The following is a 17,224-nucleotide window of genomic DNA, read 5'->3' as shown; positions in this document are numbered from 1 at the left end:
GCTACTGTGTTTATTTTTATTTTATTTATTTTTTTTAATTTTTATTTTTTTATTTATTTTTATTTTTATTTATTTATTTATTTTTTTATTTATGATAGTCACAGAGAGAGAGAGAGAGAGAGAGAGAGAGAGAGAGGCAGAGACACAGGCAGAGGGAGAAGCAGGCTCCATGCACCGGGAGCCCGACGTGGGATTCGATCCCGGGTCTCCAGGATCGCGCCCTGGGCCAAAGGCAGGCGCCAAACTGCTGCGCCACCCAGGGATCCCCAAGGAACTGTTTAGTTGATTGTAAAACTTAGCATCAATCTTAAACTTACTGACTTTTGACTAACCCTCCAAAATACAGAATTTTCATATTTCAAACATATCTGCACCAACCTTGTTGGAAATGTTGATGAACAACATTTAATTATAAATAGCCTAAACATTCTGCCAATCAGAACTTCAAGTGAATTTCAAGTCTTTTATAAATAGAACTTTCAAAATATGTTAAAGTCATGACTTATGCAGATTAAACTATGAAAAATCTGTCTGAAATACCACCTGAATTCCTATCCTCTCAATTAACCTTTACATTCTAGAATCTACATAAAACATACCGGGCAGCCCCGGTGACTCAGCGGTTCAGCACCGCCTTCAGCCCAGGGCGTGATCCTGGAGACTCGGGATTGAGTCCCACAGTCAGGCTCCCTGCATGGAGCCTGCTTCTCCCTCTGCCTGTGTCTCTGCCTCCCTCTCTCTGTCTCTGTGGCTCTAATAAATCAAAAAAATCTTAAAAACAAACAAATAAAAACATACTGTTCATATTCTTCCAAACCCACAGAACCCAGTCCTGGTTACTTAACCTCTAAGCCACCAAGGCTAGGGCATTTTTCAGTTATAGCTACCTCCTTCTAAAACTATGATACAATTCCTATTGGATTACTTTCAAGTCAATAGTAGGATATGATGGCATAAGGAATAATCCGTTTGCTCTCACCTACTTCTCCATTTGAGTAGTGGTTGACAGTAAAGAACTATACTATATTCTTATCCCAAAATAATGTTAAACAGAATTCAGTAGTACTAGTCTATTTTTCTACAATGTCTTCTAACATATTTATCAATGTGACCCAGAAGGAATTGGAAAGACAAATGCCACAGAGGAAATTAATAATTCCTAGTATTTTTAAGTATATTCAAATTAACAGAAAAAGGAAAAAACCTCCCACATTCTTCTACAGCATAAATTCTTTCTTGTCCTTAAGTCAAAATTCAGCTCACTTAATATGAACTGAAAAGATATGGAAGGATAGAGAATCTCTTCTAATTATTATTCTAACCATACCCAAATTTCTGTAAGTAAAACTGTCATGATCATCAGCCTAATAACATTAGTCATAATTTACCTTATATTCCAAATATAGAAAGTACTATGTAGATATTAAATCCTTATGTTTACCACAAAGTAATGAACAGATAAGAACACTGGGAGTGTCAAAAGTGTCCACTGCAGTCTAAAAATGCTCACTTATATAGGTATAAATGCTTTCAAAGAAATTTATAGAATGAATGAAAAAACAATCAACAAGTTTTTAAGGGCCATCAGCATATTAAATATAAACAAATGATTTAAGAGAGAAATCATATTAAAATTGCAGGTGGGAGGATGAGCCTGGCATGGGAAATAAAGTCCTGGTGCCGGGAGGAGGCTGTGAAGGTTGATCTGCTTCCCCTCTCATTCTGAGAGGCACATACTCAGAAGCATGCCACATAGCAAATACATAAAAAAGCACATAGTCAATGTTTACTGATTATAAATGTTCACATGGGCAGTTTAGATCTTAAAATTCTTGTTTGAGCATATTTTAAGGGATGAAATACTTGCCAAGAGACTAAGCTATGAGACCCCCTGAAACTATCAAAACAACTGTAAACCTACTTACTTATTCTGGTGTTTTACAAAACAAGGAAATTTGGCTTTTAATTCAAATTAAATATATCAATCGCTTATTAATGAAATTACTTATTCAGCTTATGCAGCTTATTGGAAGCAGATGTTGCCACAGTAATCCAGAACTAACACTCTTACAAAGTACCAGATACTCAGTTAAAATGACAGTAGCTGTACTATGTCACATTATTTCAAATCCGAAAGCATTAATAGCTATAACAAGAACTTAATCAAAATCTATTTTTAATAACAAAATGAAGACGCAATTTGGCATTTCCTTTCTTGCAAAAAGTACTTTTTAAAAAAATCTAATTAATGATGCGATAAAATGCAAAGAAAATATTCTTTTCTCAACTACTCATTTGGTATTATTTTAATCCTTGAAATACCTCACCCACTCTAATCATTTTAAGACCTGGACTTAGTTCTCTCATTGTGTGCAAGAAGGCTATGTTTAAGAAATAGATTTTACCATATATAGTTTCCTTTTCGTAGCACTGTGGTTTGAACTGGCTCCCTTACTTGCCACTGAGTCATCAAATGGTAAGAGCATGAACAGTATAACGTTCTTTCAAGCAAAAATGAAGAAAAAAAATCCACCTATATATGCTCTAAAAGTACGTTTCTCCCCTGAGAAAAATAAACTGGGGTTTATAAAGCCTTATTTGAGCTTATTTAATTTTTTCTTTATTAATTCAATCTGATGGTATTAATATATTTATTAATTTAATTGCCTAGTGATTAGTTTCATCTTAAGCCAAATTCTATTCCAAAGCATTTTGCAGAGTGAAGCCAAATTTGTTTTTGGTTTGTTCTTACGTCAGCACTCCTAAATTCAACATATAAACTAGCAAACTAGCATAGGGATCTCTGGGTGACTTAGCAGTTTAGAGCCTGCCTTGAGCCCAGGGCCTGATCCTGGAGACCCGGGATCCAGTCCCACATCGGGCTCCCTGCATGGAGCCTGCTTCTCCCTCTGCCTGTGTCTCTGCCTCTCTGTCTCTCTCATGAATAAATTAATAAAATCTTTAAAAAAAAAAGTTAAAATATAGCATAAATCTGATAAAGCATACCATAAACAACAAATGTGAGAATTATTAGTGAAAGCATAATTATCCTAGCACTACAAGCTATTTTGTATCACTAGACCCTAGAAAAAAATTTTTTTAAAGATTTTATTTATTTACTCATGAGATACAGAGAGAGAGACAGAGAGGCAGGGACACAGGCAGAGGGAGAAGCAGGCTCTATGCAGGGAGCCCGACGTGGGATTCGATCCCGGGACTCCAGGATCACGCCCTAGGCGTGAAGGCAGGCACCAAACCGCTGAGCCACCCAGGGATCCCCAAGACCCTAAAAAATTGTACCAGTCACATAGCAGGCGCAGAGGTCTTCCCCCTTGGTGAACTAGCTCAATGCTGATGAAATCACCCATTTGGCAACAATATATATTAGGGGCCTTGGGCCCAACTCTTGAAAGACGCCTAAGCAGATCTCCAGATTTTCACCTGTCTGGCCATTTTCAGGGGCTCTATTTAGATGCAAGCTCTATTTTAGGTTTGAATGGTTACAAAGATGAAATGCATAAATGGAATCAGGTAAGTTTTCCTTCTCTAGGCCACCCACCCTAATTGAGAGAGACCCTAGTCTAGGTGGGAGCTGGTGCAGAAGAGACGCTGCAAGACCAACATCTGGCACGTGATCTGTAATCTGGCATGTAATCCTAAGAACTCACCCACTTTTAGAAAATTTGAATCAGGGCCTGCCAGCAAGGTTAGACAAAATCATCAACTTCTCAAATTGCCTATAAGTCTAAAACCTAAAATGTGTAAAAGGCAAGTTGCTTTAAGACTAACAACTATTGGGATCCCTGGGTGGTGCAGCGGTTTAGCGCCTGCCTTTGGCCCAGGGCACGATCCTGGAGATCCGGGATCGAATCCCACGTTGGGCTCCCGGTGCATGGAGCCTGCTTCTCCCTCTGCCTGTGTCTCTGCCTCTCTCTCTCTCCGTGACTATCATAAATAAATAAAAATTTTAAAAAAATCTTAAAAAAAAAAAAGACTAACAACTATTTACATAAGTTTTTAGAAATTAAATTTGAACACCTTAGTATTTACTTGTAGATAACTCAGTATAGCTTTAGGTACCTAAACTAAATCAAGAGGACTATGAAATATAAGCAGTAAGAAATAGAGAATTTCTGTATTTAGAATACTCTAAATTTTCAGAAATATCACAGCATTCCTAGCTACATATTACATCAGAACTATTTCTTCATTTGAAGCCAGTCAGGTCTATAGAAAATTCAGATAAATTTTTAAAGTAATTAGAAATGTAACACCAAATACATAAATTTTGTTCAAATTAACTACATTTTTCCTTTACTGATCTCTTAAAGTACAAGAATCTTAAATTATGGATTAGCCATAAGCCTAATCAGTAACATACAATCAGCTTTCTACCTCAGGTAAACTAATGAAATAGTAATAAAAAAAGAACTCATGGCTAACACTCCTATTCTAATTGAATATCAAAAAGCTCATACACTACAAATACAGAGCTCATTATCATTCGAAGAGAAGGAATCCACTGAAATATAAAGGCTCTGATTTCTAAAGGGAATATAAAATATATCTACAAAAATATTTTAAATTCAATTTTTAAAGTCTTAGATTTATTTAGAGGTCAATTTGAGACTACAGGGGGAATCAAGCTACTTTTTTTTTTTTAAAGCACCTTTAACTGACTTTCAGCTATAAAAGTAATGTTTGTAGTTAATTTGAAGAGTCTCATGTTTTCTTAAAAAACAAAACAGACCACTTTCGAATAATGCAGAAGAGTCACAAAGCCTTTCCCATCTTCCCTCCCTCTTATCCCCAAACTCACAGGGTAACCTCTACGAACTTATTTCTCCCTCTAAAACTTTAGAAGTTTGTGGACACAGAAACATATTTACATGTTTCCATAGTGGTGGATCTTTTCTCTTTCTTTTTTTTTTTTTTAAGTATACGATTTTGAACGGATGTCCCATGATTATATCTCTTCTTACTCTCTTGTTTTTAACTTAGTTCATACAAAACTAATATAATCATCGCTTCTGAAAGTCTGTAAAACAGTAAGGGTAGTATTATGCCAGTAAATATCAGCTCTTTTATTTTTCATCCCAACAATCCAATTTCCAGAATATTTTAAAATTCAAGTAAAAAAATTTTTTTTCAGGTGTACAACGTAGTGATTTGACAACTGTATGTCGTGCCTCCCACACCACAGATGTAGCTGTCATCGGTCATCATATAAGTGCTGTAAAGATGCCACTGACCAGATTCGTACTTGTCATCCCTGTGATTTATCCACTTCATAACTGGAAGCCTATTTTCTTTTTTATTTTATTTTATTTTTTTTATTTTATTTATGATAGTCACACAGAGAGAGAGAGAGAGAGAGAGAGAGAGAGAGAGGGGCAGAGACATAGGCAGAGGGAGAAGCAGGCTCCATACACCGGGAGCCCGACGTGGGACTCGATCCCAGGACTCCAGGATCGCGCCCTGGGCCAAAGGCAGGCGCCAAACTGCTGCGCCACCCAGGGATCCCTGGAAGCCTATTTTCATTCGTATGCTACATTTATGGAAAAAAGAGGAGAAAAGTCATAAAATACCCTAAGTCCAAAATGATTGGAAATCATTGCAATGGGACAGCCCAGGTGGCTCAGCTGTTTAGCGCCTGCCTTCGGCCCAGGGCGTGATCCTGGAGACCCTGGATGGAGTCCCACGTCAGGCTCCCTGCATGGAGCCTGCTTCTCCCTCTGCCCCTCTCTCTCTGTGTGTCTCTCATGAGTAAATAAATAAAAATCTTAAAAAAAAAAAAAAAAAAAAAGAAAAGAAATCATTGCAATGTAGGGGCAAATGATCACTACAGAACTCATCCATCCCAGTAACACTTCTGTCTCCTAATGTGCCACTCCAAATAGGTTGCGTTTTTTTTTAATGGGGGGAGGGGTTTGAACGCAACAACTTTCACATGATTTCTAAATCAGTGTTTAGCCAATTTTTTTTTTTTTTTTAACAATCGTCTGTCTTTTGGAATCTTAAAAACTTAACATGATCTGTGTTTCTGCATCTAAGGAAGTAGGATGGGGGAGGGAGTTACCAGAATTGGTGAACTTCCCCTGCAAGGTCCACAATGAACACTTGAGCCTTAGTGGGGGGGGGGGGGGGGGTGTCCCAGATCTCCCAAGATCAATGGACACAGACGTGCCTCTGCGGAGGCTGCACCGAGGCCAAATTCCCAGCCTGCATAACAAAAAGTAAATGATGCTTGGCTCCACGCTGCTCCCTCACCCCCGGGTAAGGGGGGAGCAGCTCCAAAAACTGCGGCTGCCCGAAAACTGCGAAAGGGCTGCGGCTCGTTGCATGACAGCACTTCCCCCTTTTTTTTTTTTTTTTCTCTCCTCGAGCTCGTTTCCTGCCTGCCGTTCGGTATCTTCAATTCTACAGGAAGAGGAAGGCCCTCCTGGTGCTTCTCCCTTCTACAGAAGCAGCGACCCTGGGGAACAGAATCCTCATGGAGCAGACCTACCTGCCCGGCCTTTGACCCCTGCAGCCCTCTAGCCAGAGCATCCCCGTTGGGCGCGGCGGCGGCGGCCGGGCTGCAGGCTGGGTCCCCCCGGGCCTCCCCATCCCCCACCCCACCCCTCCGCCTCCAGCGTCCGCCAGGCCCGCCGCCCCGACCCCGAGCTGCCCCGGGTCAGCTCGCCCCCCACGCCCGCGGAGGCCGGAAGCGCTGCCCCGCGCCCCCGGGTCCCGGCGGCCCGAGGGCCCATGGGCGCCGCCGCGAGCGCCGAGGGCCGCCGCGCCACCAGCACGTCCCCGGCCGGGCGCTTACCCCGGTGCCGTTGTCGCACACCACCACCTTCCTGCCCTGGCTGTCCATCGTCCTCCCGGAAGAGAGCCGCCGCCGCCGAACGACCTACAGCCCCCGCCGCCCGGCCCTTTCCTCTTCCTCCTCCTTCCTCGCGGCCCCTCCTCCGCCCCAACTTTCTTCCACCAACCGGAAGTCTCCGCCCGGCCCCACCCGCCGTTTAAGACACGGAACGCACGGAAGGGGCGGGGATAAGAGGGCGGAGACAGAGACTGGCAGGCGTGAGGTCCAATAAGAGGCGGAGACGCGACGAGGCCCCGCCCACAGATCGGGTTTCCGCCGTCGCGGTCACCGCCCACCCGGGCTCTTCCTCGCTGCTTCCGGTTCCGGGAGCTTCGCCGGGCTTTCATGGCGGCGGGGCTGGCGGGCGCTGCGGTCCCGGGCGTCGCAGGAGTTGAGGGGGCTGCTTAGCTGTCTGCAAAAGAGGCAGGCAGGAAGGTGAGGGACCGTGCATCCGTGGCGAGAGGAGACAGCGGAGCGGGCGGACGCAGGGGAAGCAAACCTGCACGTCCCTGCTGACCCCACCTTTGAGCACGGCTTGCGGTTGTCCTTGCTCCCCAGGCCTCTTCGGGGAACAGAACTGGGCTGGATACACACACATGAAGTCATGCGTTTGTCCTGATATCTCCCAATTCCAGCCCACCCCCCACCCTTTTTGCCCAATTTGCCTTTAGTCAAGAGGGCGGTAGTGGGCACCTACCTTTTTAGGCCCGTGGCTCACCACTTCCTTTCCAGCAGCACCCCGCTGCTCCACACTCTCCAGTGTATGCACCTGTTTGCACCCAGTCTCGGCTTCGAAATCCAGCAGCACCTCGCTACTCCACACCTTTCCAGTGTATGCACCTGCTTGCACCCAGTCTCGGCTTCGAAATCCAGCAGCACCTCGCTGCTTCACACCTCACGCCTCTCCAGTGTATGTACCTATTTGCACCCAGAGTCTTGGCTTCGAAATCCAGCAGCACCTCGCTGCTTCATGCCTCTCCAGTGTATGCACCTGTTTGCACCCAGAGTCTCAGCTTCGAAATCCAGCAGCACCTCGCTACTCCACACCTCTCCAGTGTATGCACCTGCTTGCACCCAGTCTCGGCTTCGAAATCCAGCAGCACCTCGCTGCTTCACACCTCACGCCTCTCCAGTGTATGTACCTATTTGCACTCAGAGTCTCAGCTTCGAAATCCAGCAGCACCTCGCTAGTCCACACCTCTCCAGTGTATGTACCTATTTGCACCCAGAGTCTCGGCTTCGAAATCCAGCAGCACCCCGCTGCTTCACGCCTCTCCAGTGTATGCACCTGTTTGCACCCAGAGTCTTGGCTTCGAAATCCGACGACCCCAGTTTCAAATACGGCCCTGCCACTCAAGCATTCTGTGATTTGGCCATACCCTCGCCTATGCATTGGAATGCTAACCTCTGCTTCCATGGCTGGTTGTGAGGATAAAATTCCGTGCATAAAGTATCCATTCAGTGGTAGCTGTTTATTATTAATTACTTCTAAATGTATCGTTCTTTCTACCTATAATGCCTCTACCTTTTTTTTTAAATCCAATCAGGAGATGTCTGCACATCTGCACAAAGATGAAGACTTTGCTGATAACCCTCAAGATGCTCTTTGCTCTTTTTCTTCACTAATTAGTTTATCATGGATATATGCATAATATCGCGCTCATTACACTCAACAAGTATTGGATAAGTGATGTCAAAATTTACCTAGAAAAAAATGCCAGCATTTTTGACAGGTGACAACTACAATTGTGCCTTTCACATGGCTGTGTATGTACAGCGACTAGAATAAAACTTGGATCATGAATCCTTCAGTCCAGTATTATAATAGGCTGCCTCTCAGTTTTCACCTCTTTCTTTTATTAGACCAGTTTATTTGAATTTAGTCTTCTTCTTTTTTTTTTTTAAAGATTATTTGTTTTAGAGAGAGAGTGCTTGAGCATGGCAGGGACAGCAGGAGAGGGAAAGAGAGAATCCGTAAGCAGAATCCCTGCTGAGCGTGGAGCCTGATGCAGGGGTCAATCCCAGGACCCTGAGATCATGACCTGAGTCAAAATCCAGTCTACCACTTAACTGACTGAGCCACTCAGGTGTGCCCCTCAAATATAATCTTATGTGGAACTTCAACATATAAAATAGATTAAAGCTGCCATAGTAGTTGAAAGTTTGAGAAATTAGGATGGATAGGAGGCCCCAGGGAAATATGCCTTTTCTGCATCTGCTTTATTTTTTTTTAAGATTTTATTTATTAATTCATGAGAGACACAGAGAGAGGCAGAGACATAGGCAGAAGGAGGAGAAGCAGGCTCCATGCAGGAGCCCAATGCAGGACTCGATCTTGGAACTCCAGGATCATACCCTGAGCCAAAGGCAGACGCTCAACCACTTGAGCCACCCAGGTGTCCCACTGGATCTGCTTTAGTAGTTGTTGAGGTACCACACCCCGCTGAGCAGTGCATTAGTTCACAAATTACACATCTTCCTTTTGTGGCTCCGGTGCCCAGCACTATACAATTTTCCTGGAAATATATTTATTTGATCTCAGCAAATTGAACTCAAGCATTTCTGTGTCCTTTTATTTTTCCTTTCTATGAAATTAAATTTCATATTTTTTAATTTTTAAGAAATTACATTTTTTGTTTCTGTTTTTAAAAAAGATTTTATTTATTTATTCATGAGAGACACAGAAAGAGAGAGGCAGAGACAGAGGCAGAGGGAAAAGCAGGCTAGGGAGTAGTGGGACTCAATCCCTGGATCGCGTGATCACGCCCTGAGCTGAAGGCAGATGCTCAACCACTGAGCCACCCAGGCATCCTACATTTTTCGTTTTTTTTCCAATTATAAAAACAGTACATGCAGATGATAGAAAATATCAACCAACATCTATTCACTACACTCATGGAAATGCAGCAAATCCTTGATTATGCAAATTCAGATGCAGTACTATTGGTGACTGGCTCCTGCCGTCTACCTGGTCATTTCACTTTCCTCAAAATAATGTGATCACACATTTTAGGCAATTATTTTGGGGTAGGAGGTAGGGAGACTTCGCTTCTATCCTTCTGTCATGATTTTATGTATATTATTTCACACAAAAATCTTGCTAGGTATATCTATCCCCATTTTACACATGAGAAACGAGGGCTTTAAAAAAATTAAGTCTAGTAACATCAAAGGATATGAGGTCTACATAACAGAAATCAATACATTATTATATGTCATTAGTGAACAATCTGAAAATGAAAGAATATCAGAAAAATCCAAATTTAATATAAAACCTATGTACTGAAAACTATGAAACATTGCTGAGAAAAAGAAAAGATCTAGATAAGTAAACATACCATGTTCATGGATTAAACACATTGTTAAGATGACAGTTCTCTTCAAACTGATCTATAAATTCAAATGTAATTTCTATCAAAACCCCAGCAGGCTTTTTTCTTTTTTAGAAATTGACAAGTTTGATCCTAAAAGCTATATGGAAATGCAAAAGGACCAGAATAGCCAAAACAATTTAGAAAAAGAAAAGCTAAAGTGGCATACTTTGACTGATTTCAAAACTTATTATAAAGCTACAGTAATGAAGACTGTGATATTGTCACAAGGAGAGATCAATAGTACAGAATAGAAAGCCCAGAAATAAACTTATATTTATGGTCAATTAATTTTCAACAAATCTGCTAAAACAATTCAATGAGGGAAAGGGTAACCTTTTTTTCAAAAAAAATAGTGATTGAATAATTGGATATTCTTGTATGTGGAGAGAAAAAAGAACTTTGATCCTTACCTCACGCTATACGCAAATATTTATTCAAATGGATCATAAATTTAAATTTAGAGCTGGGGAGTCTGACTGGCTTAGTTGGAGGAACGTGTGAATTTTGATCTCAGGATTGTGAGTTTGAGCCCCACATTGGGTATACAGATTAAAGATTTAAAGAAATCTTTAAAAAATTGAAAAATAGGGCAGCCCGGGTGGCACAGCAGTTTAGTGCCGCCTGCAGCCCAGGGTGTAATCCTGGAGACCCGGGATCGAGTCCCATGTCAGGCTCCCTGCATGGAGCCTGCTTCTCCCTCTGCCTGTGTCCCTGCCTCTCTCTCTCTGTCTCTCATGAATAAATAAATAAAATCTTTAAAAAAAATGAAAAATAAAAATTAATTAGAAGAACTAAAACTCTATAAGTTATGGAAAAAAAGATGAGAAAAATCTTTTGATGTTAAGCAAAGATTGCTTAGATGTAACACCAAACTCATGATTCATAAAAGAAAAAAAATGATAAGTTGGACTTAACAGAAATTTTAAACTTTTAACTCATGTATATATAAAACAAAAAGACAAGCCACAGACTAAAAGATTTTTGTAAATTATATATCCCACAAAGAACTTGTATCCAGAATAAATTAAGAGCACATAACAACAACAAATTAGACAAATTACCTAATTTTAAAGTGGGTGAAAGATTTGAATAGACATTTCACCCAAGATGTTTTATAATAATAATAAGCACATGGAAAGATACTAATCATTAGGGAAATACAAATTAAAACCATAATGACAGTGGTGGCCTGCAGGCAGGAAAGCTACCAGTAGACTGGGACTTGTGCCTCTCCACCAGGCTGGCGATGTAGGGCTCCACCAGGCACTCAAGCTGGGACTACCGGGCAGGCCGCCCTCAAGGCTGGTGGGAGCTGCCAGGCAAGAGCCTTTCACTCCTGCAGTTTTGGCATCTTCCTTCAGGGGCAGCTCCGCAGTGGCCTTCAGCATGTTGATGCTCAAACCCAAGAACCAAAGCATGAAAGATGTCCCTGGAGGATATGGTTTTAGACACTTCCAAACAAGTCATAGGAATGTTGTTCACCCACTCTGCAAATGTGTACCCAGCAGATCTTATTGAAGAGGACACTTGTTCATTTCGACTTCGTCTTGGGACACAATTGTTGGCAAGTTGCTCATCTATGTAGGGGTGTAGACCCTAAGTGATTTGGTCAAGTCAGTGGGAGCCCCTGCATTTGGACAAATGTGGAGACCCTCTGCAGTGTGGAGCCTAGGTCCGGCAGTGTGCTCTTTACATCTTGAATGTGATTTTTGAAAAGTCTGTTGGCTTCATCACCCTCCTCATACTTCAGTGGAAAAAGGTGGCTCTATTGAGTCCTGCTGAAAACCCAGATCTAAAACTGGCCATTGTCATGCTGGTCACCCTCTTCTTTGTCAATGCTTTAGTGTTTTGGATAGTGGATTTCACTCCTAAATTCTTCAACATGCCCATTTGAAGAATACATGCAATCTTTTACAAAACCATGGTATCATTATATCTAGGAAAAATTAGCAATAATTCCATATCATCTAACATTCAGTCCATATTCATATTTCCCCAGTTGTCCCTACCACATTTATAGCTATTTTTCTTCCTAAACCAAGATCCAATCAGGGTTCATATATTGTGTTTGTTATCTCTCTCTCTCTTTTAAATATCTATTTATTTATTAGAGAGCACAGGGCAGCCTGGGTGGCTCAGCGGTTTAGCGCTTCCTTCAGCCCAGGGTGTAATCCTGGAGTCCTGGGATCGAGTCCCACGTTGGGCTTCCTACATGAAGCCTGCTTCTCCCTCTGCCTGTGTCTCTGCCTCTCTCTCTCTCTCCTCTCCGTGTTTCTCATGAATAAATAAAATCTTTAAAAAAAATTAGCGCATGCACTTGTACATGCAACTGGGGATGGGGCACAAAAGGAGAGACTCCCCACTAAGCATGGAGCTTCAGGTGGGCTCCCATGAGATCATGACCTAAGCTGAAACCAAGAGTTGATGCTCAACTGACTGAGACACCCCAACACCCCTTGCTACATCTCTTTGATCTCTTAATCTAGAGTAAGTCTAGAAAAGTCTTCCCACTTTTTTTTCATGATGTTAACTCTTTGAAGAGTCCAGGTCATTTGGCTATAGAAATGTTCCATGTTCTGGATTTGTATGATTGCTTTCTTTTTTTTAAAATATTTTATTTACTTATTCATGAGAGACACAGAGAGAGAGAGGTAGAGACACAAGCAGAGAGAGGCAGGCTCCATGAAGAGAGCCTGATGTGGGACTCAGTCTCAGAACTCTGGGATTACATCCTGGGCCGAAGGCAGGCACCCAACTGCTGAGCCAACCAGGTGTCCCATTTGATTGCTTTCTTGTGGTTGGTTAAATACATCACGTTGTTATGGCATTTGATGATACTATAGACAGGTTGTGTTACATGGATATTCTTTGCTTTTGATAATACAAAATTAGCATTGTATTGATATCAGAACCAAGCAAAAGTCTTGCAATACTATAAGTAGTCCTATTGTCTTGAATTAGATCTAGCCTAGAAAGAGTACAATTGTTATACACGGATACACACACATACACAAATGTAGGGATCTGTGATTTATGATTCCATATCTCTCTTGGGGAAGGGAATAAATATTATGAAAGTTAATAAACTAAATGCTTTACTATCTGATTTCCTGACTTCATTCATTCATTCATTCATTCATTTATTTTAGAGGGAGAGCAGGAGCAGGGAGAGGGGCAGACAGAGAGGGAGAGAGAGAATCTCAAGCAGACTCTGTGTTGAGTGTGAAGCCCTAAGCGGGGCTTGATCTCACAACCCAGAAATCATGATCTGAGCCAAAATCAAGAGTCGGATGCTCAACTGACTGAGCTACCCAGGCGTCCCAGTAAAAGTATTTCATAGGCAATTATATGTACTTCCTATTGCATCACATTTGAAGAAACACGATGTGTGGATGTCCCACAGTTAGTGATGTTAAGATTATTCAGTGGATTTTGGTTTTATCAAATGATACATTACAGAGTTCCCCATGAGTTTGTCACTAAATTGTTAAAACAGTCTTCAATGATTGTTGCCTCAGTGGATCAGAAAACAATAAAGTACAGTTTGCCTGACCCATCATTTCTCATTTCCAAAGCTAATAGGTTTTGACCTTAATTAGCCACTACAGTTGCTTTCCAATAGAAGAATTATAGTTTTAAAACTAGATTAATTAAATTGTTTTTAAAATCAAAAAACAAATCTCATAGGCACTTAGTGTGTATAAGCTATAGTTTTAGTTGGCATTTTAGTTGTGATATTCCTCATTCAAAAGGTTCATATTCCCTCCCCTCATTTCACCATTTAGAAAAATTAACTTAATAGGTCAAAAATATAAATTTAAGAGGTAAAATTATGAAACTCTTAAATATATATAGGGGGTAGGGATGTCTAGGTGATGCAGTTGGTTAACCATCCAACTGTTGGTTTTGGCTCAGGTCATGCTCCCATGGTCATGAGATCGAGCCCTGCATTGGCTCTGTGTCTAGTGAAAAGTTGGCTTGAGATCTCTCCCTCTGTTCCTCCCACTTCTGCTCACTGTCTCTCACACAAATAAATCTTAAAAAAAAAAAAAAAAAAACATAGGGAGTAAATCTTCATAACCTTGAATTAGGCAATGGTTTCTTAGATGTGATAACAAAAGCACAAAAGAAGAAATAGATAAATTGAATTTAATAAAAATTAAAAACATTTGTGCTACAAAAGATACCATCGAGTGAGTGAAAAGACAACTCACAGAATGGGAGAAAATACCTGCAAATTATATATCTGATAAGAAATGTGTATCTAGCATATATAAAGAAACTTTAAAATTCAATAATGAAAAAAGAACTAAACCAATCTGAAAATAGGAAGATGTTTTAAATAGACATTTATCCAAAGAAGATGTACAAAATGGCCAATAAGCTCATGAAGAGAAGCTTAGCATGATTAGCATCAAACAAACCACCAGGTAAATACAAATCAAAACCACAATGAAAAAAAAAAAACCACAATGAAGTTTCACTTCACACTCACTAGGATGGTTATAATCAAACTGACAGATAATAACAAGTGTTGACAAAGATGTGGAGAAATTGGAATCCTTATCTATTGGTGGTGGGAATATAAAAGCTGTGGGTGGGAATGTAAAATGGTACTGCTTTACAAAGCAGTCTGGAAGTTCCTCAAAAGGATAAACACAGTTAACATATGACCCAGCAATTCCACTCCTGGGTATATACCAGATAAATGAAATATGCACATACAAAAACTTGTACATAAATGTTCATAGCAGCATTAGTCATGATAGCCAAAAAATGGACACAGCCCAAATGTCCATCAACCAATGAGTGGATAAACAAAATGTAGTACGTCCATATAACGTAACATAACAGAATGTTGTTCAGTCATAAAGAGGAGTGTAGTATTGCCACGTGTTATTACATGGATGAACCTTGAAAACATTATGCTAAGTGAAAGAAGCCAGTTACAATTCCATCTATAATTTGTTATTTTATTTATAAAAGTATCCAAAATGGCAAATTTGTAGAAACGGAAAGTAGATTATGGTTGTCCATGACTAGGTTGGTGGGTTGTGGGGGAGGGACAAAGAAATGAGGAATGACTGCTTCTTTTTGGGATAACAAAATGTTCTCTTTTTAAAAAATTTTATTTATTTTTATTTTTAATTTTTTTTTACAAAATGTTCTTTTTTTAAAGATTTTATTTATTTATTCATGAGAGACACACACACACAGAGAGGCAGAGACACAGGCAGAGGGAGAAGTAGGCTCCATGCAGGAAGCCCGATGTGGGACTTGACCCCGGGACTCCAGGACTACGCCCTGGGCCGAAGGCAGAAGCCCAATCGCTGAACCATCCAGGGATCCCCCTACAAAATGTTCTTAAATTACTTGTGGTAATGGTTGCACAACCCTATTGCAGTATTTACTTACTTTTTATAGTTTATTGAGACATAATTGACATATAGAGTCGTATATATTTTACATAAGTGAATTGTATGGTATGTGTATTATAACTCAATAAAGCCCCCCCTTTTTTTAATCTTTCAGGATAAAAGCTAAAGCCGTTCACTTTACAGGTGAAGAGAACTGCAAGTACAAAGACTCCCTGAAGCCAAAAAAGGGAATGAACAAATGAACAAAAGAGAGAAAGAAATGAGGTTGGTAAGTTGATCAACATATATTTGTAAGCTGGATAGCAGATGGAGGAATGGCAGTTATTAAACATACCTTAGAGGGATCCCTGGGTGGCTCAGCACCCTGCCTTCGGCTCAGGGCATGATCCTGGAGTTCTGGGATCGAGTCCCACGTCGGGCTCCCTGCATGGAGCCTGCTTCTCTCTCTGCTTATGTCTCTGCCTCTCTCTTTCTGTGTCTCTCATAAATAAATAAAATATTTAAAATTATAAACAAACAAATAAACAAACATACCTTAGAAAGCTTAAAACTTAATGCCTGAGGTTAGGATGGGGAAAAGAAGCTTCTTGAGGCAGAAATCAAAAAGGGAATTGATTAAAAATGGTTTAAAAATTAGTTGGATTCCTAAATATCCTCCTTCGGCCCTTGCAGCCTGCTCCCCATTCCATCCCTTCTGTCATGGATGGAGTGGCTTTTCTCTAGAGTGAGGTAAAGCCCAAAGGGACTCTGTTGTCAGGCACGGGCACAGTTGGGGACTACAGGGAGATTAATGGGAAATTTACATCCAAAACAGTGAGACACCCATCCTCCTTCCTACTGAACTGCTAATAAACTGGTTATCAGTTTTCCTATAGATACTGACAGCTGGGGTTCCCCTAACAAAAATAGACAAAGCTTGGTAGATCTTACTACAATAAAATCCATCAGGCACCAAGACTCAGTGCCCAACACACGGCTTCCCATCAGTTTTTCAATCTTTCTCTCCTAAATATCATTGGACAGCCTAAGATCATCAACACTTGAGGAAAATCTCTAACACCTAAGACAAAAACCAAAACAGTGGCAATGTAGGAAGCAGAAGAGAACTTTTAAAAATCATTATAATTAATATCTTTGTATCTTCAAAGGGATAAGAAAATTTTAAATATGACAGGAGAAAAAATTCAACAGAAATGTTGGAACATACAGGTTGAGACACTTTCCGGAAAGTAGAGTGGAAAGATAATAAAATGGAAAAATATTAAATTAGAGGACCAGGCCAGGACTTTTTTTTTTTTTTTTTTAGATTTTGTTTATTTGAGGGAGGGAGAGAGAGAGAAAGAGAGATCGTGAGTGTGTGTGAGTATGCACATGTGTATGCTTGAGTGCGGGGAGGGACAGAGGGAGAGGGAGAAGCAGACTCCCTGCTGAGCATGGAGCCCAATGTGTGGCTCCATCCCAGGACCCTGAGATCATGACCGGAGCCGAAGTTAGCTGCTTAACGAACTGAGCCACCCAGGCACCCCAGGCCAGGATATTTAATATCAAAATAATAGAATTTACAGAGAGAATAGAAAGCAAAAGGAAAGAATTTGGGAAATAATACAAGATTATTTCCA

General features: G+C 40.8%; 1 protein-coding gene across 1 annotated transcript in view; it reads right to left on the bottom strand.

The window, feature by feature from the left end:
* Window positions 1-6,990, bottom strand: part of ACTR2 (actin related protein 2) — a 36,946-nt gene extending 29,956 nt beyond the window's left edge. Inside the window, exon 1 of the mRNA XM_025469520.3 lies at window positions 6,815-6,990. Within this exon, the coding sequence (XP_025325305.1) occupies window positions 6,815-6,862 (48 nt within the window). The 5' untranslated portion in view covers window positions 6,863-6,990. The remainder of the gene's footprint in view (window positions 1-6,814) is intronic.
* Between the last annotated feature and the right edge of the window lie 10,234 nt (window positions 6,991-17,224).

This window comes from Canis lupus, chromosome 10 (assembly GCF_003254725.2).
Source record: "Canis lupus dingo isolate Sandy chromosome 10, ASM325472v2, whole genome shotgun sequence".
In the NCBI taxonomy this organism is placed as follows: domain Eukaryota; kingdom Metazoa; phylum Chordata; class Mammalia; order Carnivora; family Canidae; genus Canis; species Canis lupus.
This window is presented reverse-complemented; position numbering and strand designations above follow the sequence as displayed.